The 27,907-nt window shown below is 46.4% G+C and overlaps 1 protein-coding gene and 1 long non-coding RNA gene across 3 annotated transcripts in view; one reads left to right on the top strand and one right to left on the bottom strand.

Moving 5' to 3' along the window:
* Slc24a4 (solute carrier family 24 member 4) overlaps window positions 1–23,119 on the top strand; it is a 142,284-nt gene extending 119,165 nt beyond the window's left edge. For both annotated transcript variants that reach the window (XM_028888294.2, XM_028888297.2), the window contains exons 13-17: window positions 6,088–6,254; window positions 13,341–13,455; window positions 18,353–18,465; window positions 18,904–18,969; window positions 20,321–23,119. In XM_028888294.2, the coding sequence (XP_028744127.1) occupies window positions 6,088–6,254; window positions 13,341–13,455; window positions 18,353–18,465; window positions 18,904–18,969; window positions 20,321–20,473 (614 nt within the window). In that variant the 3' untranslated portion in view covers window positions 20,474–23,119. The remainder of the gene's footprint in view (window positions 1–6,087; window positions 6,255–13,340; window positions 13,456–18,352; window positions 18,466–18,903; window positions 18,970–20,320) is intronic.
* On the bottom strand, window positions 19,139–27,670 carry LOC119089009. Its single transcript, XR_005092785.1, has 2 exons — window positions 24,474–27,670; window positions 19,139–20,963 (listed from the first exon to the last, which is right to left on the bottom strand). It is a non-coding gene; the product is annotated as an uncharacterized LOC119089009 (long non-coding RNA).
* Window positions 27,671–27,907: the final 237 nt, after the last annotated feature.

The following is a 27,907-nucleotide window of genomic DNA, read 5'->3' on the forward strand; positions in this document are numbered from 1 at the left end:
CTGGAAGGCTGACACAGGAAGATCTCAAATTCAAGACCTGCCTGGGCTACAAAGCAAGTTCAAGGTCAACCCGGGCAACTCAGGAAACTCAGTCTCAAAAGAAAAAAGAAAAAATAGTTGTAATATAGTATAGTTTAAGGCAGCAGGCCTGAGGTTCCATCCCCAGTACACACACACACACACACACACACACACACACACACACACACACACACACACACAGGGACAGGGCAATATTAGACAATGTAATATAACCAAAGATCGATACTCTTTCTTGATTAAAATTTTTTCAGAAAGCATGTAACAAAATCTCTTCAACCTGATAATAAGCAGCACTGAAACCCTGCCACTTTCTGTGCACACTCAGCGGAAGACTGAGAAGTTTTGCCCAAACTCAGAAAATGAACAAAGGGTTAAGGTAGATGTTTCTCTTAAGATGTACAAATGACCAATAAGCCCTAAAGGATGCTCAACATCTAAGTCATTAGGAAAATCCTAATTTAAAATGCAGCGAGGCCAGTTGTGGTGGCTCACGCCTCTAATCCCAGCACTCAGGAAACTGAGGTAGGAGGATGGCAAGTTCAAAGCCAGCCTGGACTACATGGCTGGACTGTTTGTTAAAAACAAGCAAAAAACAGTGATGTGCCACTTCACAGCCTTTACGTGACTGAAATCAAAGAAGAGAGTTGATAACAAATACCCAGAAGGTGGAGGGAAAGGACTTTACACATTACTGGAAGGGAAGTGAAATGTTACCACCATTTTAGACAGCACACCAGCTGTTTCTCAAAGAGTTAAACAGAGTTACTACGGACCTGCGATTCTACTCCTCTGCTTCCACTCGAAACTAGTTAGAAATATGACTTCTTCTTTTTTTAAAGTGTATGGATGTTTCGCCCACACGTATGTCTGCACCACTATGTGCCTAGTGCAAGGAGAGGCCAGAAATGTGTGTGTGTACATATATGTATATACATATGTATGTCTCAAAATAAAAAGAGGTAATACAGCAAAGTGGAGAAACAAAAACACACAAACACTTGTATTCAAACCACACTATTCATAGAAGCCCAGAAGTAGGAATATTCCATTAATTAAATGATGAATAAGCATAATACAGTTTCATATAGAACTGAGGATGCAGCTCAGTAGCAGAGCACTTGTCTGCACTGGCCTAGCAGATGCCAGGCATTGAGTTCAATCCCCAGCCCTGGGAAAAAAACATATTCATATTGTTGAAGATTATTCATCTGTGAAAAGGAATAAAGTGTTAGCACCTGCTACATGAACACAGTGCTAAGTGAAAAAAAAAAAACAGGCACAAAAGGACACATTTCTATCCCATTTAGCTGAGCTGTGCAGAATAATTAAATCTGAAGGTTGAAAACAAGTCCGTGGTTCCCAGAGTTTAGAGAAAGTAGGGAACGCTATTAATAGGTATGGGTTTCTATTGGGGATGATGGACATTATTTTGAATGCTGTCGTACTTAATGGCTATGTAAGTACTAAAACCCACCTAACCAAACACTTCAAATGGGTGACTTTTTGATGTGGTACTTATATCTCCAGTGTTTTCAAATGGAGTTAACCTGCAGTGGGGTTCTCAAGCTATAGCCCAGCCTAAGAGCAACTCTAGGAACTAGTTAGAAATATGTCTTTGTCATCGCTGCTGCCACCTCCTCCTCCTCCTCTTCCTCCTCCTCCTTTTCCTCCTCCTCCTCCTCTTCTTTTTGTAATGTGAATGGATGGCCTGCATGTACGTCTGCACCACTTGTATGCCTAGCACATGGAGAGGCCAAAAGAAGGTATCAGGACCTCTGGAACTGGAGTTACAGGCTGTTGTAAGGTGCTGAGAAACAAACCTGAGTCCTCTGGAAGAGCCGCTCGTGCCCTTAACCACTGAGCTGTCTCTCCAGCCCAGATAAAAGTATCTTAGGTAACAACTCCCTGTATCTCCAGCTACTGCAGGCTGAGTGGGAGGAGCCAGAAGTGGGAGGCCAACCTGAACCACATAGAGGAGATACAATATTTTTTGAAAAATGCAAATTTCCAGATCCTTCATCCAGACCTTCCAAAGCATCAGACCTGTAGGCTGGTCAGATCCTTCCAAGGGGCTCTGCATTTGAGAAGCAGGAACACTGTCTAAGCCATGTGGACACTTAGCTCCAGGGCCCAAGAATATCTCTCCAGCAGCCAGGGGTGCAGTCTACCCCCAGGACCACAACTTAGCCACTCCCTTAATTGAAGTGTCCAATTAGTGAACCATCCAAATTAGTGTGAGGTTTTCATCAACTGCTACATCTGTTCTTTCCCTCTGGCATGGTGGGCCATCTGTTTGGTTACAGTTCGTCTTAAATACTTTTTTGTCACATAATTAAGTTGTAATGTTCTACTTCAAGGGAGAAATCAGCGAGTTAGGGAAAGAAAGAAGACCTTCTCCTTGGTGTTGACATATCTATCAGTCTGTGATGGCGCACAGGAAGGGAAAGGCTGGGCACCAGGAGAGGCTTCCAGAAGCATTGGGGTGGCTGTCATTTGGGAGGCAAGAATGCTACCACTGACCATCAGCACTGGATGTTCCTTGGGGTGGACATTTTCCCATCACCCTGTAGCCTCATGGCCTTTTAAAATTATTTCTTGGTGGTGTGTGTTTGTAGTCCTCATGCTGGGAGAGTGAGACAGGCCAACAAGCCTGGAGGAAATGGCACCCAGTTCAGAATAAAAGCAAGGTGGCTAAGTCCCAAGGAATGACATTCAAGGTTGACCTCTGGCCTATATACTCACATGTATGCATATATATGTGTGTACGTGCATGCACAAACACACACACACACACACACACACACACACACACACACACACACGCACACACACACACACTGGTTTCATGGAATGATATTTAGCTTTCACTATGTGTAACCCCATTATTTTCTATTTCTTCTTATGGAAATATTGGTTTTATCCACTAAAGTGATTTTTCTAATCCACCAGTGTAAAACACCCAACTGTTAAAAACCACAACAGTAGAGACAGGGTCTGCTAGAGTATTGTTTCCAAGGAAACCATGGTGGGTGTTGATGCTAACTGCTTGGGTGGGGCCAAGATGATGACAGATGTCAAAACAATATGCAAAGCCCATACCAGCAAAGGGACAAATGCCTGATGTGATTTGGTGTCTGTGAAAGAAATGTGTCCTTCTGCAGTGTTGTGTCTATCTGCAGAGAGGTTCCTGGGTACTTAGGTGGCCAGGGTCACAATTCCGTGAAGTTAATTATTCTCCTATGCATGGAGTCTTAGAATGCCTCAGCCTTCCTCAGCAGCCCGGATGGATTGGGATGTAGTTGACAAGAGGGGAGCCTGGAATTTGGGCCAAACCATGGGACAAAAACGGTTCTCCTGTTTATGCTGGGTATACCCAGTATGGAGAGGTGCCTTTGGAAAGAGATAGGAGACAGATATTTTCCTAATTGCAGCATCTGGATGGATAACCAGCTGACTTGCTGATCTCAAGCTAACCACGTTTTCTTTGCTCCTAATAAGCAGTCTGGATTAGTCTGTTGTCATTGTTGATTTGTTTTGTTTTGTTTTTGTAAGTAAACACATTTTGATTATAATTATTTAGGAAATAATAATGCGCACATACACAGCTCTGAAATTGATGAACTCCAACCTGCTCTGACATTTAAAAAATGGAGATATCCATATGCCATGAAATAGATTCTATATGGCACATTTTCTCTTCTGTATTCAGAGAACAATATGACCCTTGTCAGTACATAATTCCAAAATATTTTTATTATAAAACAAAACAAAAAAAATCACCAAATACATCCACCAATGAAGATTCCCAGTCCCGTCTGTCTCCCTGGTGACTGCTGGTCTGTTTCCGGATTAGCCTCTTCCAGACATTTCATCTGGATGGAGCCTAGCACTATGTGGCTTTTGTGTCTGGCTTCCCTCCTTGTGAGGATCATTCCAGCACCCCTCCCTATGGAGGCATGCATGCCTCAGCATTTCAGTCTTTCCCTGGTCTGACATAGCACAGCTGGCTTATTCATTCCTCACTGGGGTGACGGTGTGAGCATTTGAGTTTTTGTGACAACATCTGTCTTCATCTCTCAGGTGTGCATGGAGAAGCCAGGTAGTGACTGATGAGGCCGCTATGTTGAACTCTTTAGGGGAACTGTTGGACTGTTTTCTAAGGAGTCTATACATTTGTATTATTCCACCAATATGTGAGGGTTTTTACTTTTCCACATCTTTGATAATATTTGTTATGTCTTTTTACTATAGTCATAGTTTTGGGTGTGAAATAATTTTAATTGTATTTTCTTAATGACTAAAGAAATTTACACTTATGTATTTTTTTTTTATTTTGTGTGTTGGGCATTATAAAATAGGTTTGATGGCTATTTGTGTCTTTGGAGAATGGTCTGTTCAAAACCCTTTTCTCTTGAATGTGCACACAGGTGCACATGTGTATAGGAAGTGTATGTGTGTGGAAGCCAGAAATCAATTTCAGGTGTCATTTCTCAGGAGCCGTATACCTTGTTTTTGAGACAGGTTCTCCAGTTTAGCTAGTCTGTCTACTCCACACCCCAGGGATCCTCCATGGCCACTCCTTCCTTCTTCTGCAGTTTTTTAACCTAATCCTCGCTTCTCTTTGTCTTGTCTTGGGAGGAGAATAAGGTCCTGGGTTTTCAAATGGTTCCCACTTCAACATGGGCATTTACAGTTAGACATTTCCTTTGGGGCCAGTCTCCACCACATCCTGTGAGTTTTGACCTTTTACATTTTGCTTTCTGTTTCCTGCAGTATTTCCTAATTTCCCCCGTGATTTCTTCTCTGACCTCTCAGTTACTAGGACTGGCCTATGTGACTTCCAATTGTTTGCAAATCTTCCAGCCTTCCTCCCAACATTGAGTTCTAATCCCATTCCCTGAGGTTGGCAAGCACACACTGCCTGATATCAGTCCTTCTAAACCCACTGGGTCTTGTTTTACAGCCCCACGCTCAGTCTGTTCTAGAGAACTGTTGGTGTGTACTCAGAGGGAGTGTGTGTACTTTATTTTTTTTTTTAATATTTGAGGGCCAGTGAGATGGCTCATTGACACAATGTGACACAATGTGACTCTTGACACAAGCCTGATGACCTGAGTTCAGTGACCCAGACCCACATAGTAGAAGGAAAGAACTGGTTCTCACAAGTTGTCCCCCGACCTGCACACACCAGCACTGTGACGCAACCCCCCATGCACTCATACAAAATAAATACATGCAGAAATGTGTGTGTGTGTGTGTGTGTGTAATAAAATATTTTGTTTTTGTCATATGTGCACATTGTGTGTGAGTGCAGGCATGCATGGGTTGTGTGGAGGCTTGAGGACAATTTTTAGGAGGCAGTTGTACAATAAGTCACTAGAGCTTTTACCCACAGAGCTACCTCACCGGCCCCAACACGTGCCTTTCTTGCATGCACATACTGATGCTTTCCGTCAGCTCTTGGGTCTTGCACACGAGTTCTCGGCGTGCCTTCCAGCGTCTGCTGCCTCCTCCCATGTGCTGGGCTGCATGCCTGGTGCTTCCCACACTCCGTGTCACACCATCCCTGCAACAACCAAGACAAGGAGAATGTTCTTATGAGCAGATGAAGACAGCAAGATGCCAAGCGCTCAGCACCGTGCTTGCCACACTCCATAGGCCAGTTACTACATTGTCATTGTCCTAGTTTGACCCTTACCCTCAGAGGAACAAGTAGAGTTGATGGAATTACTCTAGGCTGTCTGACTCCAGAGCCCATAGCCCACCTCCCCCTCACAGCTCCCCTGGACCAGTGTCAACCCACTCCTGGCTCACCTTCCTTGTCTGGTCAATTTAAGGATTTCAGTGGACTAAAGTTGATCAGCCAACAAGCATTGAGTCCTCCTGCTACTTCCAGATGACATGCTGGAGGATAATTCCGTGGCCTCAGTGGCTTGAAGTCACAACAAGTTTAACTTGAAAACAATAAACCAGGAGTGGACTAGCAATCACATAATCCAATATCTTTCTCTCCCACCCCTTGCTCTACCCCACCCCCCTTTGCAGAGGCCAAAGGCGACAAGGCTAAGTGGGTGTTCACTTGGCCCCTCATCTTCCTCCTCTGCATCACCATCCCCAACTGCAGCAAGCCCCGCTGGGAGAAGTTCTTCATGGTCACCTTCATCACGGCCACGCTGTGGATCGCCGTGTTCTCCTACCTCATGGTGTGGCTGGTGAGTGACAGCCCCCGCCCAGCCTCTTCTAAGCTCCGGTCCCACCTGTGGGCAAGTTACTGGCCTTGTTGACCTCGGTCTCTTTCTCAGTAGAAAGTGGTATTAACATAGGACCGCAGTACCTTCCGTGTACCCAGAGTGAGCGCCATGCTTTGTCCCCTCTAAGATGGGAGCAGGCATTGGAAAGGGAGACATACAAGAGGCTATACTGATGGGCTGGGCAGAGTGAGCAGACACCAGTCCTGGGCCCCTCATTTCTAGGGTTCCCAGAGGAATGTAAAGGAAGGAAATGGGGTCACTGAAAGGTAGCAGGAACCCTCTGTCAAAAAGCTGCCCTGTTTTGTGCCAGACACACAGGGCAATTTTATAGAAGCCCCATTTGGGCCTCCTAACATCCCCATGGGATAAATATTTTTAGTGTCCCTACTTTGCTGATGAGAAACTGACGCATGGAGAACCCACAGTTGTCTGAATAGCTGGGACTAATGATGGAACTGGAAAACCCATGTTTCTGCCGGGGGTTAGGAGCAATAAGGGGGGGGGGTAGCTACAATATGGCTGGATTTCCATTCATTGGGAAGCTCGTCTGTCAGTGCATGTACCTCATTAGATCATTTCCTCTTCCTCCTAACACAGAGGGCAGCATCAGGGAGGTGAGCAGGCTTTGACTGCTGAGGCAATGGGGCCAGGAGAAGTTCTTTGTGAGCCCAAGGGCCTCTTTCCCTTCACCCTAGAGGAAGGATGCAGGCTAGCAGGAAGGATAGGCTGTGGAGAGTCACCTAGGGACCTGCATATGCTAGGCAAGTACTTGGTACTGAACCACATACTCTGCCCAAGAGAACACATTTGAAGCCTGGTCCTGCCTCTTAAGACCATTACAGTGGAGCAAGTGGCTGACTGACCCAACTCCTGGAGCCGAGGTGAGCCCCTCCGTGAAGTTGGGGTGACCACCACTGCCTCTCAAGCCTGTTGGCCCATTCATTGTTAGACATCCTGCTCTCCAACCAGCCACCGTCTCATTTCCCTTTTTCCCAGCCCTGTGTGGAGAGAGCCCAGTTGTTGGATCCTGATTACATTTGTTGGCTTGTTTGTTTGTTTGTTTGGGGGGCTTGAAATATTTCCTACCCACATCCCTAGAAAAAGATGCGTCTCAAAGACGATAATAGCCGCACCTTAAAGGAATTGAATCTCACATCTTACAAAATGAAAAGTGAGCCATCTTTACATTGTAAAGGGACCAATGATGTTTACTAAGTCATATTCCCAAAACATGACAAGTTTTTTTTAAAAAAAAAAAGTAGAGTATTTTGTGAACTTTGAGTAGGCATGGGAATTAGGAAGGTCAAATTAAAGAATTTGTGAAATTCTTTCCTCTCTCATTACGGAAAATGTCAGCACTGTTCAGAGAGCTCTAGGTGGCAAAGAGATGGGACACTCCCACCTTCAGTATCTTCATTTACAAATCCTGCTTTTGTTTTGAAAACCAGACTCCTAGCCCAGGTTGGACTGGGGTCATGAGTGCCACCCTACTGGGCCAGTCTGACCTGTGGTATGGCTTTGAGCATTGATGGCCTCGGTTTCTTGATGATAAGAGGAGATAAAGAAGACAGTGTCTCTGAGCTCACCTTGACCTCTAAGATGTGCCTGCCCTGGTGGCCAGTGCTGGCTTCCATTATGTCCTAATGGGGCACCAGGGAGAAGTGAAGCCACTGGGCCATCCCCAACCCCTCGCCTTAAAGGCTGTCACCTCTAAGGGGTTAAGAAGAACCACTTACAAATGTCAGAGGTGTGCACCTTCAATCCTAGCTCTTGGAAACAGAAGCAGGCCAGTCTCTATGAGTTCTAGAACAGCCAGGCTACAAAGAGAAACCTTGTCTCAATTAAAAAACAAAAACAAAAAAACAATGCACCAATGTCAGTATCAAGCAGAGGGACCTTCAAATGGACTGTCCTTTCTAAAGCACAGTTGGGGACACTGGGGAACAAAGAGAAGCTGGGAACATGGCTTCCCATCTGGAGGCTTGGAGCACTGGAGTTTGAGTCCAGGGTAAAATAAGGTTCATGTGACATTCCTGACCCCAGACCCTGAAGTGTGTGGGCATACCTACAAATTGTGCCCATCTTTTGTCCACCCCCCCCCACCCTGCTGCTTCTTAGCCATACAGTTCAGTGGTTTAAAAAGGAGTTACTCCTAGCAACTTCACTGTAGCTCAGTGGCTCCCTTAAGATGTCCAGCATCACCGATTCAAACCTCGTATGTCACAGCTAGTGGCTTGCGGAGATGCCTTTGGTCAACAGTGTGGACTTGGTAATGATGAATCAGTTGTTCTTTTATCCCTCTCCTGAGCCCCTCCTTCCAGGGCCAGGGCATGTTAGCAGTGTGCCACTGTCTGAGAAAATGAGGGGTGTGTGTGTCTGTCTCTCTGTCCCCACGCAAGAGCAGGGGTACCTGGTAGTGTGTTGGACCCTCTCTGAGTGTGGGCAGTATGTTCAAACTCATCTGTTGCTCTTCTCCCAGGGCTGTTTCTGTAATCCACACAAACTGGCTGAGCCTGGCACTTGGGAAGCACCTTTAGCCTGGGGCTCTCAGGACGCTGAAATCTGATGGCTCTCATTTTCTTGTCCCCATAGAATACAAACAAATGATTGAAATAGAAGGAAACACTGCACCATGGCCATGTGGCCCTGGCCAGGTATTCACATTACACTTCCTCATTGCATTCTTGCCACTGAGCCCATCCATGAGAGAGCAGCGGCTTAGAGAAGCAAGCCTGATTGTCTGAAGTCATACAGCAGTTGCTGGGACTGGAACCATTAATTAGTGTCCTAGTTTCATTACTGTTGCTGTGGAAAAAAAAAAATACCTGGACAGAAAGCAACCTAAAGGAACTTAGGACCACTAGTCATATCACATCCACACTCAAGAACAGAGAGAGACGTGAATGCATGAACGCTTAGTGCTCAGCTCACTTTCTCCATGCTTCTATAGTTCAGGACCCCAACCTAGGGATGGTGCTGCCCATAGTGGTCTGGCTCTTCTCATATCTGTTAACACAATTAAACAATCCTCCCACACACATGCCCACAAGCCAACCTCATCTAGACAATCCCTCATTATTACTATCTTCCCAGGTAATTCTAAGGTTATCTTAGGGTTTCTATTGTTATAATGAAAAACCGTGACCAAAGCAAGCGGGGGGTGGGGGTGGGGGTGGGGTTTATTTGGGTATGCTTCCATATCACTGTTCATCATTGAAGGAAGTCAGGGCAGGAACTCAAATAGGGCAGGAACCTGGAGGCAGGAGCTGAAGCAGAGGCCATGGAGGAGAGATGCTTACTGGCTTGCTCCTTATGGCTTTCTCAGCCTGCTTTCGTACAGAATCCAGGACCACCAGCCCAGGGATGGTACCACCCGTCGTGAGCTGGGCCCTTGCCTATTAATCACTAATTAAGAAAATGCCCGACAGCTAGATCTTATGGATACATTTTCTCAATTGAGGTTTTTTTCCTTTCTAATAACTCTAACGTGTCAAGTTGACAATTAAAACTCTCACAACTGAGATATGATCAGTTCTGAGGGATATCACTGTTGATATCTCTGAAAAGAGGCAAGCTGCAGCCAAGGGGTAAACCAGGGTAGTCCAAATGCCTCTAAGACTTTCTATCTGACTGCCCCAACTCTGCTCCTAATGGCTTCAGCTGCCTTGCCAGTGCCATTAGTTCAGATGGCATTCACTGGCAGACTGTGACTATGCATCAAGATCTTCTTGAGAAGCCTTTGATCCAGCAGGTCTGTGTCTTGGAGTTTCTCCTTAAGGAAGTAAAAAGATGACAATTCAGACATTGACCTACAGACACACTGATGCAGAGGAGATTGGAGCATTTGGCTGGGAATCCATGCTCTACTATGAGCAGCTGGTGCCCACGGACATTGGTACTTAACCTCTCTGTCTCTCGTTTGGCATAACAATAGTGTCTTTCTCACCAGTAGGCAGAAAATAATAGGATAGATAAGATTATGAAAGTGTGGTGGTTTGAAAGAAAATGGCCCCCAAAGAGAGTGGCACTATTAGGAGGCGTGGCTTTGTTGGAGAAAGTGTGTCACTGTGAAGGTAGACTTTGAGGTCTCATATGCTCAAGCCACACCCAGTGAGACAGATGACTTCCTGTTGCCTGTGCAAGATTAGAACTCTCAGCTACCTCTCAGCATAATGTCTGTCTGTACAACACCATGTTCCACCATGATGATAAGGGACTGAACTTTCTGAACTGTAAGTGAGCTACCCCAATTAAATGTTTTCCTTATTAAGAGTTGCTGTGGTCGTGGTGTCTCTTCACAGCAATAGAAACCCTAACTAAGACAGAAGTTGGGTGTTGCTTTGATAGGCCTGACCATGCTTTTGTTTGAAGGAATATGGAGCTTGGGACTATGGATTAGAAAAGCAGTTGAACACTTTAAGTACTGCTTGATGGGCCGTTCTAGTAGGAACATGGAAGACAGCAGTGTTGAGTGTGGTTTGAACTGGGGATGGGTAGCAGAGCTGACTCAAGAAGTTTCAGAGGGGAGGAATTTTAGTATGTTGCCTAGAGATCTTTCTTGAGATATTTTGGTGAAGAATAGGTGAAGATATAATTTGGTGAAAATCGAAGAAAAGGGTTATAGAATTTGCTTCCATGACTAAAGAAAGCTGCTGAGGCCAGGCATGTGTCAGGGATGTCTCTGAATGGAGGGCTGAAGAGGCCATTGCATGAAGCTATGAAGTTGAAGCTTGGATTGCCTTGGAGACCCCAAGATGTTAGAGATACCAGAGTCATGGGATACCTGCCAAGGAAAGCTGCTAACTGGGAGTGGAATCAGCCCAAGAGAAAGAAATGTGTTGCATTTAACCAAGTCCAAAGGAGTTGGAGATCTGAAGAGTACTTTGACCTCAGACATAGAGATGCAGACTGTGGAGTTTGCCCAGCTGGTTTTTGGTCTTGCTTTAGTACAGTATTTCCCCACTGTGCTCCCTTCCCTACATTTTGGAATGGTAATTTATATCCTGTGTCATTATATGTCAGAAGTATGTGATCTACTTTTTGATTTTGATTTTATAGGGGATTACAGTTAAGAGATTGCATGAATCTCAGAAGAAACTTTGAACTTTAGGTTCTTAAATAAGTTTGAGACTGTTATATCAGACTCTGGGGACTTTTAAAGTTGGACTGAATGCATTTTTGCATTATGATATGGCTACAAGCTTTTGGAAGTGGAATGTGGTGGTTTGAAAGAAAATGGCCCCCCGAGGAAGTGGCACTATTAGGAGGTGTGGCCTTGTTAGAGTAGGTGTTGTCTTATTGGAAGAAGTGTGTCACTGTGGAGGTGGGCTTTGAGTCCCATATATGCTCAAGTCATGTCCAGTGAGACAGATTAGTTCCCGTTGCCTGCACAAGATGTAGAACTCTCAGCTACCTCTCCAGCACCATGTCTGCCTGCATGCTGCCATGTCCCACCATGATGATAATAGACTGAACCTCTGAACTGTAAGCCAGTCCCAATTAAATGTTTTTCTTTATAAGAGTTGCTGTGGTCATGGTGTCTCTTCACAGCAATAAAAACCCTAAGACAGAGAGTAAGATACCTTTGTAGACTGCCTGGGATACAGTAAGTCCTCAATAGGGATCCAACAAGAATCCATCGAAATATTAGTGATGGGTTAGTTATAATGCACAGGCCATACAGTGAAATCTAAGCATCTTTTTAAAATGTGTGTAGGCGATGGTTGCTAGTGGAGAGGTATTTGTGGTATATTATTACATGAAACAAACAGTTACAAAATGAATAGTGGCCAGGCAGTGGTGGCACACACCTTTAATCCCAGCACTCGGGAGGCAGAGACAGGTGGATCTCTGTGAGTTTGAGGCCAGCCTGGGCTACAAAGTGAGTTCCAGCAAAGCTACACAGAGAAACCCTGTCTTGAAAAACACAAAAAAAAAAAAAAAAAAAAAAAAAAAAAAAAAAAAAAACAAAAAGAATAGTGATAATATGATCTGACCTCCCTTTTTTCCCAAAAACAAGGATGCACACACATTTTCAAATGTTCTCAGACCAGCAGCTTCAGGGTATTAACCACCTGGGAATTCAAGTTGTTAGGCCTCACAGTGGGACTCTGGGGTGTGGCCTGGTGGTCTGGTTCTAATAAACCCTCCAAGGGACTGTCTTTGTCCTCAAGTCTGGGACCTACCTACAGATGTAATGTGTCAATAGTGGTTGTCGATGGCTCTTAAAAAATGGTAGTTAACTGTCATTTTCATTTTATTTTATAAAGATGTTTAATGCAAGACTGGAGAAATGGCTCAGTGGATAAAAACACTGGCTGCTCTTCCAGAGGACCTAGGTTCAATTGCTGTCACCCACGTGGCAGCTCACAGCCATCTGTAAATTCAGTTCCAGGGGATCTTATGCTTCTTCTGCCCTCCTTGGGAACTACATGCACACAGAACTCTCATGCACATAAAAAAAATAAGTAAAATGGGGGAAAAATTAAAGAAAGTTTTTAAAGCCATAAGCAGATACTACGTGATCAGGGAAAAAAAACATGCAAAGATTTCTCTGCTGAGCATGGTGGTGCACGCCTTTAATCCCAGCACCGGGGAGGCAGAGACACAAGAATCTCTGAGTTTGAGGCCTGCCTGGTCTTCATAGTAAGACCCTGTCTCAGAAAAAAATTTTTCCTTAAGAAGGTGAGGCCGTGGCTCCATTGGTAGAGTGCTTATCTGGTACGCATAAAGCCCTGATTTCAGTCCCCAGTACTACATAGAGCAGGTGTGGTGCTGCATGCCAGGAATCCCAGCTTTCAGGAGGTAGATGGAGGCAGGAAGACTCCAAGTTCAAGGCCATCCTTAGCTACATAGCAAGTTCAAGGCCAGCCTGGGCTACATGGGAATTTGCCTCCAAAAATAAATAAATAAGTAAACCATATTCAAGATTTTTCTCCTAATTACAACACCATCGCATTTAATTTAAAAGCACACTGGGTAAGGAGAGTTTGCAGGGTTGTTGCATCGTGAGTTCACTCCGATCTCTGACTCTGGCCTCTTCTGCAGGTGACTATTATCGGATACACTCTTGGGATCCCTGATGTCATCATGGGCATCACCTTCCTGGCAGCAGGCACAAGTGTTCCAGACTGCATGGCCAGCTTGATTGTGGCAAGACAAGGTACGGATTGAGCCTCAACCTCCTGCACCCTCTGGCAAGCTCCCCATCTCCACTGGCTGAGCTATGGCTCTTAGAACTGGCAGTTGTCAGGTCCCGCCCAGAGGGTGCCATGGTATCTAGAAGTTGTCATCTATTAGATTCCCTTGTGGGGTGACTACTGTTGTGTCACTATTCCTGAGGAGACAGGAGCACATATCTCTTCACACCATACAGGGTACTAATGACAGCCCAAGAAATGACTCCATCTCAGTCTAGCCTGGGGAACCAGAGACTTTAGTGCCATTACTTACACAGAGTATGGTGAGGGAGGGCCTGGCTACTACAGGAATGTGGGTAACCTCCAAACAGCTGCATCATAATAAAGTCCCACCCCACTGTGGATGACAGCCTCATGGAAGCTGCATCATGGAATCCGTGCATCCCTCCCTCCTGCTTCTCAGCTGCACAGGCCCTGGTTGGGAGGGGATGATAGAGCCAATAGGTCTGTGTAACCAGGAGCCAGGGGTGAGTGATGGGGAAGGGGATGCTAGAGCCAATAGGCCTTGTGTAACCAGGAGGCAGGGGTGAGTGATAGGGAAGGGGATGCTAGAGCCAATAGGTCTGTGTAAGCAGGAGGCAGGGGTGAGTGGTGGGGAAGGGGATGCTAGAGCCAATAGGCCTTGTGTAACCAGGAGGCAGGGGTGAGTGATAGGGAAGGGGATGCTAGAGCCAATAGGTCTGTGTAAGCAGGAGCAGGGGTAAGTGGTGGGGAGGGGGATGCTAGAGCCAATAGGCCTTGTGTAACCAGGAGGCAGGGGTGAGTGATGGGGAAGGGGATGCTAAAGCCAATAGGCCTTGTGTAACCAGGAGGCAGGGGGAAGGGGATGTTAGAGCCAATAGGCCTTGTGTAACCAGGAGGCAGGGGTGAGTGATGGGGAAGGGGATGCTAGAGCCAATAGGCCTTGTGTAACCAGGAGGCAGGGGTGAGTGGTGGGGAAGGGGATGCTAGAGCCAATAGGCCTTGTGTAGCTGGGAGGTGAGTGGTAGGGTAGAATGCCAGGTGAGGATCTAATAATCCTCATTCCTCTCCTGCTTGGGAAGTCACCCACAGGCCCAACTGTCACTGTATGGTTCTCCTCATTTCATTATCATGACTACAGGGCCAAAGTTATCTCTGCTCCAGGATGGATATGGGATGGTCTTGATATGCCCAGAAGAAAGAAAACCACACTACAGCAAATACTAGGATGGACTCCCCTAGATCTTTCGAAGTATTTTCCTGTGTGGTTGTTTTAAAGGAGATGGGTCCTGAGGTCACAGCATGAGTTGGGAACAGAGCCTCAACCTAGAAGTCATACAGCAAATGACTGATTATATGCATTAGTTACTTTTGTTCTGCTGTGGCCAAATTACCTGACCAAAATGACCTAAGGGAAGAAAGCTTTATCTTTGCTCATCATTTCCAGAGAGCTCAGCCCATCACAACAGGGACCGCAGGGTAGAACATGGCACTAGACGTAGGTGGCAATGAGTGTTTACATCATGGTGGATGGGAACCAGAAACTGGAAGTAGTGACCTACTTTCACAAGTTAGACTCCACTTCCCAGCAGCTCTGCAGTGTCCCCAAATAGTGCCACCATCTGAGGAACAAGTGTCCAGAGCATGAGCCTGTTGGAAACATTTTAGATTCAAGCCATAACAAATGAGAACCATGTCTGCCTCAGACAGGCATCGTGAAAATCCTAGACAACGGCTCTTTCCTGTCCCCCTGAATTCTAGAAGATGTGAAGCGTTTTGCTTTGTATGTTGGGTTTCTTTTGGGTTTGTGAAGTGACCCAAGTTGAGCAAAATGAGGAGGGATTCACAGTCTTTGACCCAAAAACCAAAGAGCTGCTAAGCCTGGCCTTCCGTTCTCCGCTCCTCTCTACCAAGGAGACAGCTTCCCAGAGTGGGCTAGTGCATGTCTTCCTGGTAGGCAAGAGTTTTGAAAGTCCATGGGATGGGAAGGCCAAACAGGAAGAACGTCCCCAGGAGACAGGAGAAGAAGGCACCACCAGGGAGAAAGGTTGGTTCTGGAAAAAAGACACATTCCTCCCAGAGATGCAAAGGCTGAGACAGTGTGAGATCGTGTTGAGTGCTGGGTAGACAGGTGCCTGCTGTAGAAAATTAGAGGCCATTGGAAACAGCAGCTGAGGGGAATGGAATTTAATTGGGTGACCTTTGACATTAGTATGTTTGCTTCCTAGGGCAGATCAACACAACTGAACTTGACCTTACTCAAAGTCTGAAACCCAGGGCCTGGAGCCTGGGGCACCTAGCCACCTTTCAAATTCCAGGAAGAGCCTGCTTGAGGCCTCCTGTGAACTGGGGCTCTTTGGCTTACTCAGCCTGCAGCTGTACCCCTCTCAGCTCTGCTTCTGTTGTTCCAGGCTGTGTGTCTCTGTGTTTCTGCAGCCATGCTTCCTTCTGATAAAAACAGCTGATGCTGGGTGAGAGCCCACTTAGTTCAGTATAACTTTATTTGATGGCATCTGTAAAAATCCTAAATTCAGTCACAGTCAGAGGCTTGGGGTGGACATGAAGTGGAGGCAGGCAACACCTTACACAAATACAATGAGTGGAAAGAAAGCGGAGGGACGTGGGGCCCTAGCTGGCATTCAGTCACGTGAACCTGGGAAAAGTCAGTCTCATGGATACTCCACGGCACACAGGTGACAAAGTCACCTCTGGGTGAGCACCAGGCAAAGACAACAAGACAAAAGGATGTTTGGTTTAAACCCTGGCTAGCAGGAAGTATTGCAGTTTGGCTGGTCTCAGTGTCAATGAAGAGTCTTATTTAGGAACAAGGACAAGCAGAGTCCTGTAGTAGGACACAGTCTCACACTAGCCATGGCAGAAGAAGTGTGAATATGGCTAAGGTTTGGAGTGCAAAGCTGTCATAAGGTAACATCGATGTGATCCACAGGACCGGGTAGACATGGTCCGGCTTAGAAGCTTCTCTATGACAAAGGGTTCAGAGTCAACTGTGTGAAGCAGGAGATCACACGGGTTCCCTGACAGGAGCTTCTGCACTAGGCCTCTCTGCAGGCTCCCTACAGGTCAAAGTGTAGCAGGCAGAAATTGACAGGGGCACTCACAATATTCCCAGACCTTCAGGCCGTGTACTGTCCCTGCTCAGTCACGACCTGCATGTTACAACAGCCCCAGGTGACTTATGTGCCCATTAAGGGGTGTGTCACACTGCCCTAAAGCTCCCAGCCACCTGTGCAGCCCAGAGAGTTGTTTTGAGACACAATCATCATCATCATCATCATCATCATCATCATCCCTCATTTCCATCTCCTATATCCCCCACCCACCTCTAAATTCCAACATCTCTAGCCTGTCCTCACCAGGTACAAGTAGCTGGTCCCAAACAATCAACTGCACAGTTCCTTCACATTGCTAGAGTCTAGGAGCCTAGTGGACCAGGGTCATAGAGATCCAGACCTCAGAGCCCTAAGCTGCCAAGAAGCTGAAGTCTTTCACACCAGGGAGGGAGAGGCATGTGCTGGGCGTCATCAGAGGACAGCGGTGAGAACGAGGGAGAAGGAATGGCCTGGCACACTGGAGGGTAGTGAAGAGGCAGGTCTGGATGCCAAATGGACTTGCTGATGAATGACGCAGCTACCAAAGCTATGTTAGGTTGTAGACATTGGTGTTTCAGGCTTGTTCCTTCTGTGCCCTCATTTGTGGGTGCTGGAACAATGTCAGAGTTCAGCCAACACGAGTGTTTTCTTAAAATGTGTTCTAATTCATGATCCCCACCTCAAGAGAGGATGGGCCTCAGCTGTGTGACCAACAGGATCTTGGACAGTGGGGCAGGAAAGGGAACAATGGCCTCTGATTGGAAAGAGAAAGGTCATCCTGCAGAAACCACAGGAATGTAAGGGCTGATGCTCTGTGGTCCCAGATAAAGCCATGGATGCCACTGTCTTGGCACAGCTATATACATCATGGCTTGGTGGAAAGATACGAGACCAGAATCCTGAGACTGAGCCTCTAGCAAAGGATTAGCCCTTGGTCACCTGCCGGGTGAGAGTGGTAAGGCCCATAAAGGTTTCCTAGAGAGATCTGAGCTTGCTTCACTCAGCAAGGCTGCATTAGAAGATGGCTTGAGCTTGACCATGTGTGTGGTTACCAGGTGATTGGAAAGGGTCTGCACTTGGCTGTGCTGGGGAGAAATTTTTTGCTCCACTCCTTGGCATTCCAATAAATAGTCCTTTAGAAGAGACAGGAGGGGCTGGTGGATAAGGATTCAGGCCCTCCCAAGGTTATCCTGTGTTTCTGTTTCTCTCTTCTCTATCCTTCTATCTGAATCTCTTATCCCTTGCTCCTCAAGATGCCCTGGGGTAAAATGTGGGAGCCGGTCTCCCAGCTGGCCTCCCACACCACCCAAACCCAGCAGAGATGGAGGAACTAAAAGAGGCGGAGCCAGTGGTAGACCCTTGAGAATGGCAGCAGACAAACCTGAAGGAGAATAATGGTGGAGCCTGTGTTCTTTTCTAGAACTGGTATTGGCAGAGGGACTTAAACAGTGTTTACATCTCACATTTCTGAAGGCTGGAAAGCCAAGGTCAAGACATGGGCAAAGCTGACACCTTTGGCAGCTGTGAGGGAGAATCCTCTACTTGGCGACCTTTGCCCTGGCCTGATTTTCTCCTGTGTACTGTTGATATCTGGATTTCTCCTTTTCCTAGGACACCAGTCAGTCGGGCTGGACCATGGTTCAGCCTAATGCCTTCATCATAACCCGTTATCTCCAAATAAGGCCGCATTCTGAAGTGCTGGTATGGGGTTAGGACTTCCTCAGAGAGGAAGTGGGGGTTCCCTGAGACCAACTCCTGATGGAAGGAAATGTGTTGCTTATCCCCCCAGGACTTGGAGACATGGCAGTCTCTAACACCATTGGAAGCAATGTGTTTGACATCCTGGTGGGGCTTGGCATCCCGTGGGGCCTGCAGACCATGGTTATTAATTATGGATCCACAGTAAGTCCTGCCACTTCCTGAAGAAGGGCATAGGTATGTTTCAGAGGGAAGGATCTGTCCACCCGGTTCCAGACCGGAGTTCCGGGGAGATGTGCTACCAATGTGGGTCCTTAGCAGCCACTTCGTTTGATGGCTTCTAGAACAGTCTAGTCTTGTCTGCAGGAGCGAGTCCGTGCTTGCTACCTGCTCACCAGTGTCTCTTCCTCTTGACGAAGCCCACTGGCACCTATTCCCATCTTGGGCCACTTCCTGATGAACCAAGTGCAGACTTGAACCCATGGCTCCCCCTTGTCACGAGGTCCTGACCATTCCTGCATGCTCACCAGAGGGAGCCCTGTGTTTCCTGGAGGAGAGAGTGAATATTCTGAAGAGGGCTGGGCTTTGGGAAAAGACTGGCCAAGCAACTCAAGCTTTGGGCCTGTGTGCTTCACTTTCCAGGTGAAGATCAACAGCCGGGGACTGGTCTATTCCGTGGTGCTGTTGCTGGGGTCCGTCGCTCTCACTGTGAGTTTTACCATTTCAAAATGGGAGGGAGCATCACGCACACTGCGTTTCATCTAATTCAGCCTGGCTGTGTACACCTCCTGTTACTTGTCTTCCGAACTGAGGGACAAAGCCAAGGAGATGTATATATTCAAAGATATCCAAAACCTACTTTTTTCTTTTTCTTTTCTTTCTTTCTTTTTTTTGGGGGGCGGGGGAATCAAGAATAACTATAGACACCATGGTACTTCATCCTGAGCAAATGAGATGTCACCAGGGGACCTGGGAGATGAGCTTGGTCAGTTAAAGCCAAGTTAGAGTCCCAGAACCCATGTTGTTCAAATAAGGGGTCATAATGATGCACACTTGTAATTCAAGTGCAGGGAAGCAGAGTCAGGCAGGCCGTTAGGGGTTCTCTGACCACCCAGCCTAGCCAAATTAGAATGTTCCAGGTTCAGTAAGAGACTCAAAAAGAAGGTGAATAGTGTTTGAGGAATGACAGCCAAGATTGTCCTCTCGTCTCTACATGTACCCACACGCGCACACAAACATGTCTCAAGGGTTGTCATGTCACATGATTACATTTCATTTCTTTCCAACTGATCCAGTGAGATAGAAACTCTGCTCACCTGCTGAGCTGACAAATAGATATGACAGTCTTCGGGACAAAATGTAACAACAGTGCGATCCTCCCAGCTCTCATACACAGACCTATGCTGGGTACTTTATATCTGTGGTATTTTGTTCAGTCCCCACCACCCCTGATGAGGAGGGTACTATTATTTCCATTTTGCAGAAGAAATCAAGGCTCAGGAGTTAAGCAATTTGCCCAAGGCCGCAGAGTTAGCAAGTGGCAAAAATGTGCTTTGAAGCCAGGTTTCTCTGTCTTTACAGATCTCTGTGCTCTGTGGAGGCAGCTGTGGTCCAACCCAGAAAAGCCTTGATTCAGGGATAAGAGCAAGGGCACTTGGGGTGGGGTGGGGGGAGCTTGTTCCCCCAACAACAAAGGGAGGCCCAGGCAGAAGTTCACCCAGAGTGGCTCAAATGAGCCTGGGAAATGTGCTGAAGACAAACAATTATGAGCCAAGTTCTGAGGCAAAGGGGAAGGTCTGGTTTCCTTAGGGAAGGGCCATGGCGAGGACACATTGGACCTTGAGGAAGTAGCCTGTCTCCTAGGGGAGGGCCAGTGTATGAGAGCTGCTACCGTGGATCAGCCATGTCATGGGGCAGGTCTCAGAGTCTAGTCTCAACTGGACCAGAATCTTGACTACATTTTACAAAAAGTTCTGGAGCCCACACTGTTATCTTTGGTTTAAAAGGTCTCTGAGTCTGTCAGCCCACCAAGTCTAGCTCTGCTCTTGTCTCCTCCCAGGTCCTTGGCATCCACCTCAACAAATGGCACCTGGACCGAAAGCTGGGCATCTACGTGCTGGTCCTGTATGCCGTCTTCCTGTGCTTCTCCATAATGATAGAGTTTAACGTCTTTACCTTCGTCAACTTGCCCATGTGCCGAGAAGACGACTAAAGCTGAGCTGTTGCCCGGAAAAGAAACTGCTGTGGCCACCATGATGCTGGCGTCCTCTCTCTCTCCTTCTCCACACAGGTCTCTCCTGCCTTGGCAGCCACTGTCAATTCTTTCATGAGCTGGAAGGACGGGCCACCATGGTCTTTGTCCGGTCATGGGCCAGGCTGCTGGGTATCTGTCCCTGCATGGCAGGGTCCAGGCATCATTTGAGCAACTCCACAGACTCTTGGCTGCCGGCTGCGGGGATGCATCGTGTCTCTTCTCTCTTGCACACTTTAGTCAACAGGACTTCTGTGTGCTGTTTGTCTTTCTGTCCCATGGGCAACCTCAGAAATGAGTCAGTCAGTGAACGTGAGGTGTCCTAGATGAGTGCAAAGTAGGACTGTGGTTGGCAAGTGTCAACTCTGGGCCTGGAGAAGGCAGATTGTGTCACGATGAACATCCGACTCTGCTGGGAACACTGGAAACTTGGAAGAGACAAGGCATTCACCTGCAGGGAATTGAGACCACTACAGTTATAGGAAAAATAGGAAGAGTGGAAGCATTATTTCCCAGTAGAAGAGAGAAAAGCAAGCAAATACTGTTATCCTTTTTATTGACACATTCAGAAAATGAGCAATGAAATATTAAAAATAAAACGTCACATATAGATCATCATACTTGAAGAATATCATTCCACACAAAAGGAGAGGATCATTGACAGGGACCAAAAAGGTTACCCTTGGAGAAAAAAAAAAAAAAATGAATCCTTTGCGTGTCATCTTGTGCTGGCTCCGGGACGATTTGGTTTGGAATATAGCAAAAGGTGGACGACCACACAGAAACAGGTGCTAACTCAGAGACACAGTGGGCAATGTAGTCACAGCTACACATTTCAGACCTTAGGATGCCATGCACCGCCCTTCAGGTTTGTAACGGCTCTGTTAATGCTCTGCTTTCAAAACCACCCCACTGAAAGACCCAGTTGTTTATATTCCCAACCAATTGCAGAAGCGATGGCTAATGACAAGAAGAGAGTGCCCACAAATCACTCTCCTGGTTGGCCGAAGCCAAGTGTGAAAGGCGTACCTTAGAATTTTTAGAGCTAAGTCTTTTCAACTGCAGAGTTTGCTGCACATGCAAGGCCAGGGATGGGAGATGGACCCAAACACAGGCGAATATGAAACATTGTTTGACTGCTTCATAGCTCTGAAATCTCTGTGTAACAGATTCATGACTATAAACCATTCCTGGGTTCTAATGAGAAAGCACAAATTAATTTTATATAGTGAGGTTTTTATTTTTTTAATGTTTCTATTGCAAAAGTCTATCGGGTCTGATGCACTTTGAATACTGAGATATTTTGCACAGTAGAAGGCATGGGAATGAGCCAGGGTAATGAGTTTAGTGATTTTTAACCTTGGTGGCTACTGTAAATCCAGCAGCTGAGTCCTTCTGGGCCCATGGTGGACTCTGTAGTGATGTTCTCTAAATTTCAAGGGACAAAGTGTTCAAGCTTGTGTTCCCTTAAGCAGAACTATGATGAGACCTCACTCCCATTGCCCAGCCTTCAATTCAGGGTTCACATCAGTATTAGTAGCTCAACTGAGTCAAGGCTTTGCTTTTCATCTATCTGAATAAGTTTGGTGGCCTTCAGAGTGAGACTACAGATTTCCCTTAAAAAAAAACGGCTAAGCTTGAGTGAAGGAGCCTGAAGGTGCCTCAGTATAAACTCAGCTGCAAGAGGCTTCAGGGTTTCTCTAAACCCTAGTAGCTCGTACACACACACACACACACACACACACACACACACACACACCCCTCCACCTCCCTTTCACAGGCACATGCTAGCTCTGAGTGCTTCTGTCTCCCCTTTGAACCGCCTAACTGCTCTGTGATGTAAATTTGGATTATTCTCATTTCATCAGCAATTAACATCACGTGGATCTAGTTTAACTTCAGGATGTAGCGGAGCTGGGGCCAAAGGTACCCATCACCGGTCTCGATTTAGCTAGTACACCTGATTGGCCAGCCTGGCCCAGTGGCATGAGTGTGATTTTGCCCTGAGTGGAGATGTAGGAAACTTATTTCTTGGGTCAAAACCAACCTCTCAGAATATTAAATTTACCCAGAAGTTTCCCAAATCATATTCTAATAGCTGCCCTTTTTGAATATCCCTATTTTTTCCTGAAAAAAAAAAAGACCAAATGCTAATTTTTAGATGTTGTTAAGGCACAAGCCACAGCCTCTGAGGTTCCGCACTGTGTTTTGACCCTCCGAGTCCTCGTATAGCTTTTCAGAGACCTTCCCCCTCCTTCAGGATTTGCTGGAAGCTATAAAATGTCTCACAACTGCAGTTAGAAATGGAAAATTATGCTTTGAGCATGTAGGGCACACCTCTTACTAGTTTTCTTTGATCGTTATGTGCCAATGTCCTCAAAGGCTCTGGGCATCTCTCATATCTGGGAAACTACAGGCTGAAAGTAAAAAGTTCTCTGTTTAACTAAATAATTTTTCCTCATGAGTTTAAAGATTCATTTGGTAATATAGGCTTTTGTTTTTAAAAACATCCTTCCATTACTATACAGAATTACTTTCTTTGTTTTATCCCTAAAGCTAAATTAGCATGGTGTAATTACTTCTGCTACAAAAAAAAAAAAAAAAAAAGAAAAAAAATAGTTAAAAAAATACACAGCTTTTTTTCTCTTCAGAGGCAGAAAAGCAAGCACATTGCTGTGTTCAAATGGAAGGTGTCTGTCTCTCTCCTGACCTCTGTCCTCCCTGAATCCTTCACAGGACTGAGGTGGGGCAGCCTGTGGACAGAGACAATGGGGACTAAGAGGGGCTTGGGTCATTTCTCCTGGGAAAGCAGGAGAGAGTCCAGAATAGCACTGGAGGCTGCCCTCTGTGGCCTCCCCCTCCCCAGGTGTAAGATTAGGCTGCTCTTGTCCCATACCACATCAGTGGCCTTCTAGCCCACCTTGGCTTGTCTCCCCAGGAAGTCAGCAGCGAATAGCAGACACTTTTGAACCCACCAAGGCGCTGATGTCCACCTACACACTACCCCAATCCTGCCTAGGCCCCTGGGGGAAGGCGTGGTCCTCTCTTTACTACCTGCCTCCCCTCCTTTGTAAGATTCCCTTGTAAATGGATGGAAAAGATGGCTGTGTCTTGGTAGGTGCATAAGGGACAAAGAACTTGCTGGTTAGAGTTAAAAATCGCCAGGAGATTGAATCCATCAGCCAGGCTCTAGATACATGCCAGATGTGCTGTGATGTCTCCCAACACAACCTCCACATGGGGTCCTCCTTCTCTGGGGCAGTGAGCAGATGTATCCAGGACACATCCTGCGGGGATCCATACCTGGGAATGGCTCAGATGCCATGTCGTGTCCATAGAAACTTGTAGAAAATTTTGAAAATGCTCTCTAGTTAACTCTTGAGTGACAAGAAGTCCTAATTCCTACCAGTTGACTAGCTAAGGCCCTGCCTCCCTGAGCCCAGCTCCCTCTGTCCTGTATAGACTTACTCAGAGAGCAAGTACCCTGCTTTCTCCAGGTGTGAACACTCCATCTTGGTTCTCTGGTCTCTGCAGTTTGTCACATCCCATGAGCCCCTCAAGGGTCATACCCCAACTAGACTTCCTCAAAAGTCTAGAGCAGCAGTTCTCAACCTGTGACTATCAACCTCTTTGGGGGGATCAAACAACCTTTTCACAGGGGTCACCTAAAACCATCAGAAACACAGATATTTACATTATGATTAATAACAATAGCTAAATTGGGAAGTAGCAACTAAACTAATTGTATGGTTGGGGGTCACCACAAGATGAGGAACTGTATTAAAGGGTCGCAGCATTAGGAAAGTTGGGAACCACTGACCTAGGGAAGGGGCTCTTCCTGTTTTCTAGGCAACTCTTCCCATTGTCAGTTATGTGGGCACAGGAGAGAGACTTTCATGGGCTCTCCCCACAGGGCAGAGAAGAGGACACTCAAACACAGCCAGCCTTCTTCCTGTCTTACTTGCGTAAGGCTTTGCCTTGCTGCAGAGCGTTGGTGCCTGAAAGGCATGTTCCCGGGCACCGCCAGCAGAATGGTCCCATGTTGGGTTTTTCTGAAGCCACAGCATCATCTACAAAGTTCACATACATGAAGCATGCAGTCAGGTTACCAAATATATATAGTGTACACACACACATATATATATACATGTATGTATATATACTATATATTCCCCCCACCAAAAAAAATCTAATATAAGTAAGTTTACAGTCTGGTGTGGCTCAGGGCTGTATGTTGGATACTCCTGATGGTTATTTTTTGATAAAAGGCAGCCTCAACCTGGGTGCTCACCTTGTGATTCCCTTCATGTCTGATTTGAGACAATGTCCCTTCATCACAGTACAATATAAGCAAATGCATGTCTTCACGCAGTTGGGAAAAGGGGCACTTTTCTCCACCTCTGCCACCCAGGAGGAGCTATCATTTTAGGAAAGCCAGCTGAGCGGCTTAGGAGCTTTGGTGGGCCCCAGGGCAGGGGAGGGGGGCCCGTTAAGCACTATAGCTTTTCAACCCTTTTTGCCTTCCAGTTCCCATGCAGCTCTGCTGCACCCGCAAATACTCACACACACCCGCACACCACTTCTGCACTGCTAGGGAGTCAGGGCTCCCCACTGAGGTGTCCTTCGCCCTGTGTTTCTTAAACTCTTCTTCTATTCCCACTGTTTCCGGTCCAGTTGTCCAAGTTGGATAGCCTCCTCTACTCCCTTCAGCAGGGCTGAAATCGAATCTCCTCTGGTGTGCCCTGGTGTAGTCCTAGGGCTCTGGGAAGCGTTGAGAACACAGTCTGCTTCTGTGAAGGTCAAGGCTGTGGCTGCGTGGCTCGTCTATCCGTTACATTGGCGGGGTCAGGGCTTGCCTGCTCCTTGTTAAAATCCAGGATACACGCCAGCATGACCCACAGCTCTTCCCACAGTACTGCCAAAATTAGAGCAGTGGTTGGCTAGGCACAATGCTGGTTGGGGCTTTTCCATCCGTGAGTTCCAGAAAATCCTTTATCCTGGAGAGAGCCTGGGCCTTCCCTACCCATCCTTAGAAAACAAGTTTATTTGTTGCTGTTTTTAGCTATTAATAGAAGAGACCATGTGGCTTTTGGTTTGGTGTGATCAGCTTTACTCTACTAAGGAAGGGTCCAAGACAACACTCACCCCTCATCACTCTAGAATTCCCAACAAGGAAGTTTTGGGGTCCACTCCAGAGGAAACACAACAGTCCTCTTCCAATAGGAAGACTTTCCTACTTCTGAACATGCCTGGGACCGAGACAGGGTCACTCTGTTCAACTAAGGGAAGTGCTCTGTTGGGCGGAGGGGATCTCGCTGCTGGGTGTCCTGCCTCAGTTTGAACCACTACCCCTCTGAGCTGTGGACCCTGTGAATATGCTCTGGCTTCTTCCATTTGACCTACCCCAAGTTCATTTGGGGACCCAGCAGACAAAGCTGTGGCTGATCCACAGTGGCTGACTTTCGGGGATCTCCAGTCTGTGGAGGGTTGGCTGCTAGTCTGTGAGGCTGGATGTACCATTCAGAGCACTCACTCCTGGCAGGGTGCTCACCCCCGTGTCTCCAAAGTCCTTCCTGATGTCTGATACAAAGGCAGCTTTGATCACCCTGAGACGACAGAAGGCTGCCAGCCAGCTGTGCCAGCTGCGCCAGATCCGGGGCAGAGGTCGGACCGCCAAGGCAAGCTGGGCGTGAAGAGGCCAGGAACATCCAAGATGCCAAGGGCCAGGCTGGGCACAGTTTCCCCGGGGGATTTGGACCTTTTCTCAACACAGCCTCGACTTACCAGGTCACAGGCAGATGGAAACAGAGGAGTCTTGAATCTTAAAATAGCCTCCTTAAAAACACTCCAAACCGAGAACTTGTGAGGCCATCCATCCGCCACCGAGTGCCCACAAGACATCCGCATAGCATGCTGGGCTGAACATCGCTGTCTTTGTTCATTCTCTAACAGGCAGAGCAGGAGCAAGGGGTTGGAAAGCTGTAAATAATAAATATATTTATGCCGCTATTTATTTTTTCAATAACTGTGACCTCCTGCACTGTGAATGCTCTGTGATATGAGATTCCTAGTTTAATAAAACTGTCATTAAATTTGAATGAATTGATATTATTGGTTCCTAAACACTGGCATGAGCTTACTTTTATTGTGCAGAAAAACAATCTAGAATATGAATCTAAAATATGAAACTAAACCTTTATAAGAAACCTAGCAGTCAGTATTGTGATGCAGTATATCAAAACCCTGTACACTGTCCATACAATAAAAAAAGCACAAGTCAGCCCTCCTGATAGATCTTCATCCACCTTTTCATAGACACAGACGTGTATTTTTTTTAATTACATTGGAATAACAGCCATTGAAAACCATTTCTATTTGCATATTGAGAAAAAATAAACTTCAAAAAAAAGGACGAGAAGTTGGAGCTCTTAATTACAATAGTTGGAAATGGATAAACAGAATTGGGCTTGTGGTACACCCAGACTAGCTGCGATGAGCCCAGATGGCACCACCCTTTCCTCGTGGCAGCCAAGTCATCTCACTGTGCCCCACCACACGCTTTAAAGGGCCTCAGCTTAGTTGTTACTATCTTGAAATCCGTGTGTGTGTGTGTGTGTGTGTGTGTGTGTGTGTGTGTTGCACATGTTATAGACACTTTTGAGTGTGCATGTGTACATTTGGAGACCTGAGATTGACATCAGGTGGTGTCTTCTATGGCTTCCCACCTGACTTTTTGAGGCAGTATCTCTCATTGAAAACAGCACTGCTATATAACTGAGCCATCAGACCACAGAGATACTTTTTATTATATGTATTTACTGGGGGAGGGACTCATGTACATACCACAAAGCCCATGTGAAAATGAGAAGACAACCTGTGGGAGTCGCTTCTTTCCTTCCACCATGATTGAAGGATCCCAAAGATTGAACTCAAGTTGTTGATCTTGGCAGCGAGTACTTTGATGTGCTGAACCGTCACACTGGCCCCACAGAGATACTTACGCATATGCACTATTCACAATAGCAAGGAGATGGATCAGCCTAGATGTTCATGGAAGAATGGATGGATAAAGAAAAGATAGCAGACAGAAAGTGGAATTTCAGCCATAAAAATTTTATAAAATATGCCGGGCAGTGGTGGCACACACCTTTAATCCCAGCACTTGGGAGACAGAGGCTGGCGGATCTCTGTGAGTTTGAGGCCAACCTGGTCTACAGAACGAGTTCCAGGACAGGCTCCAAAGCTGCACAGAGAAACCCTGTCTCAAAACAAACAAACAAGCAAACAAAAATTATAAAATTTGCAGGAAAACGAATGGAACTGTAAAATATTAAGTGAAATAACCAAGATTCAAAAAGACAAACACTTTATGATCTCTCTCATATGTCTTAGCTT

This window comes from Peromyscus leucopus, chromosome 14, assembly GCF_004664715.2.
Source record: "Peromyscus leucopus breed LL Stock chromosome 14, UCI_PerLeu_2.1, whole genome shotgun sequence".
Lineage (NCBI taxonomy): Eukaryota > Metazoa > Chordata > Mammalia > Rodentia > Cricetidae > Peromyscus > Peromyscus leucopus.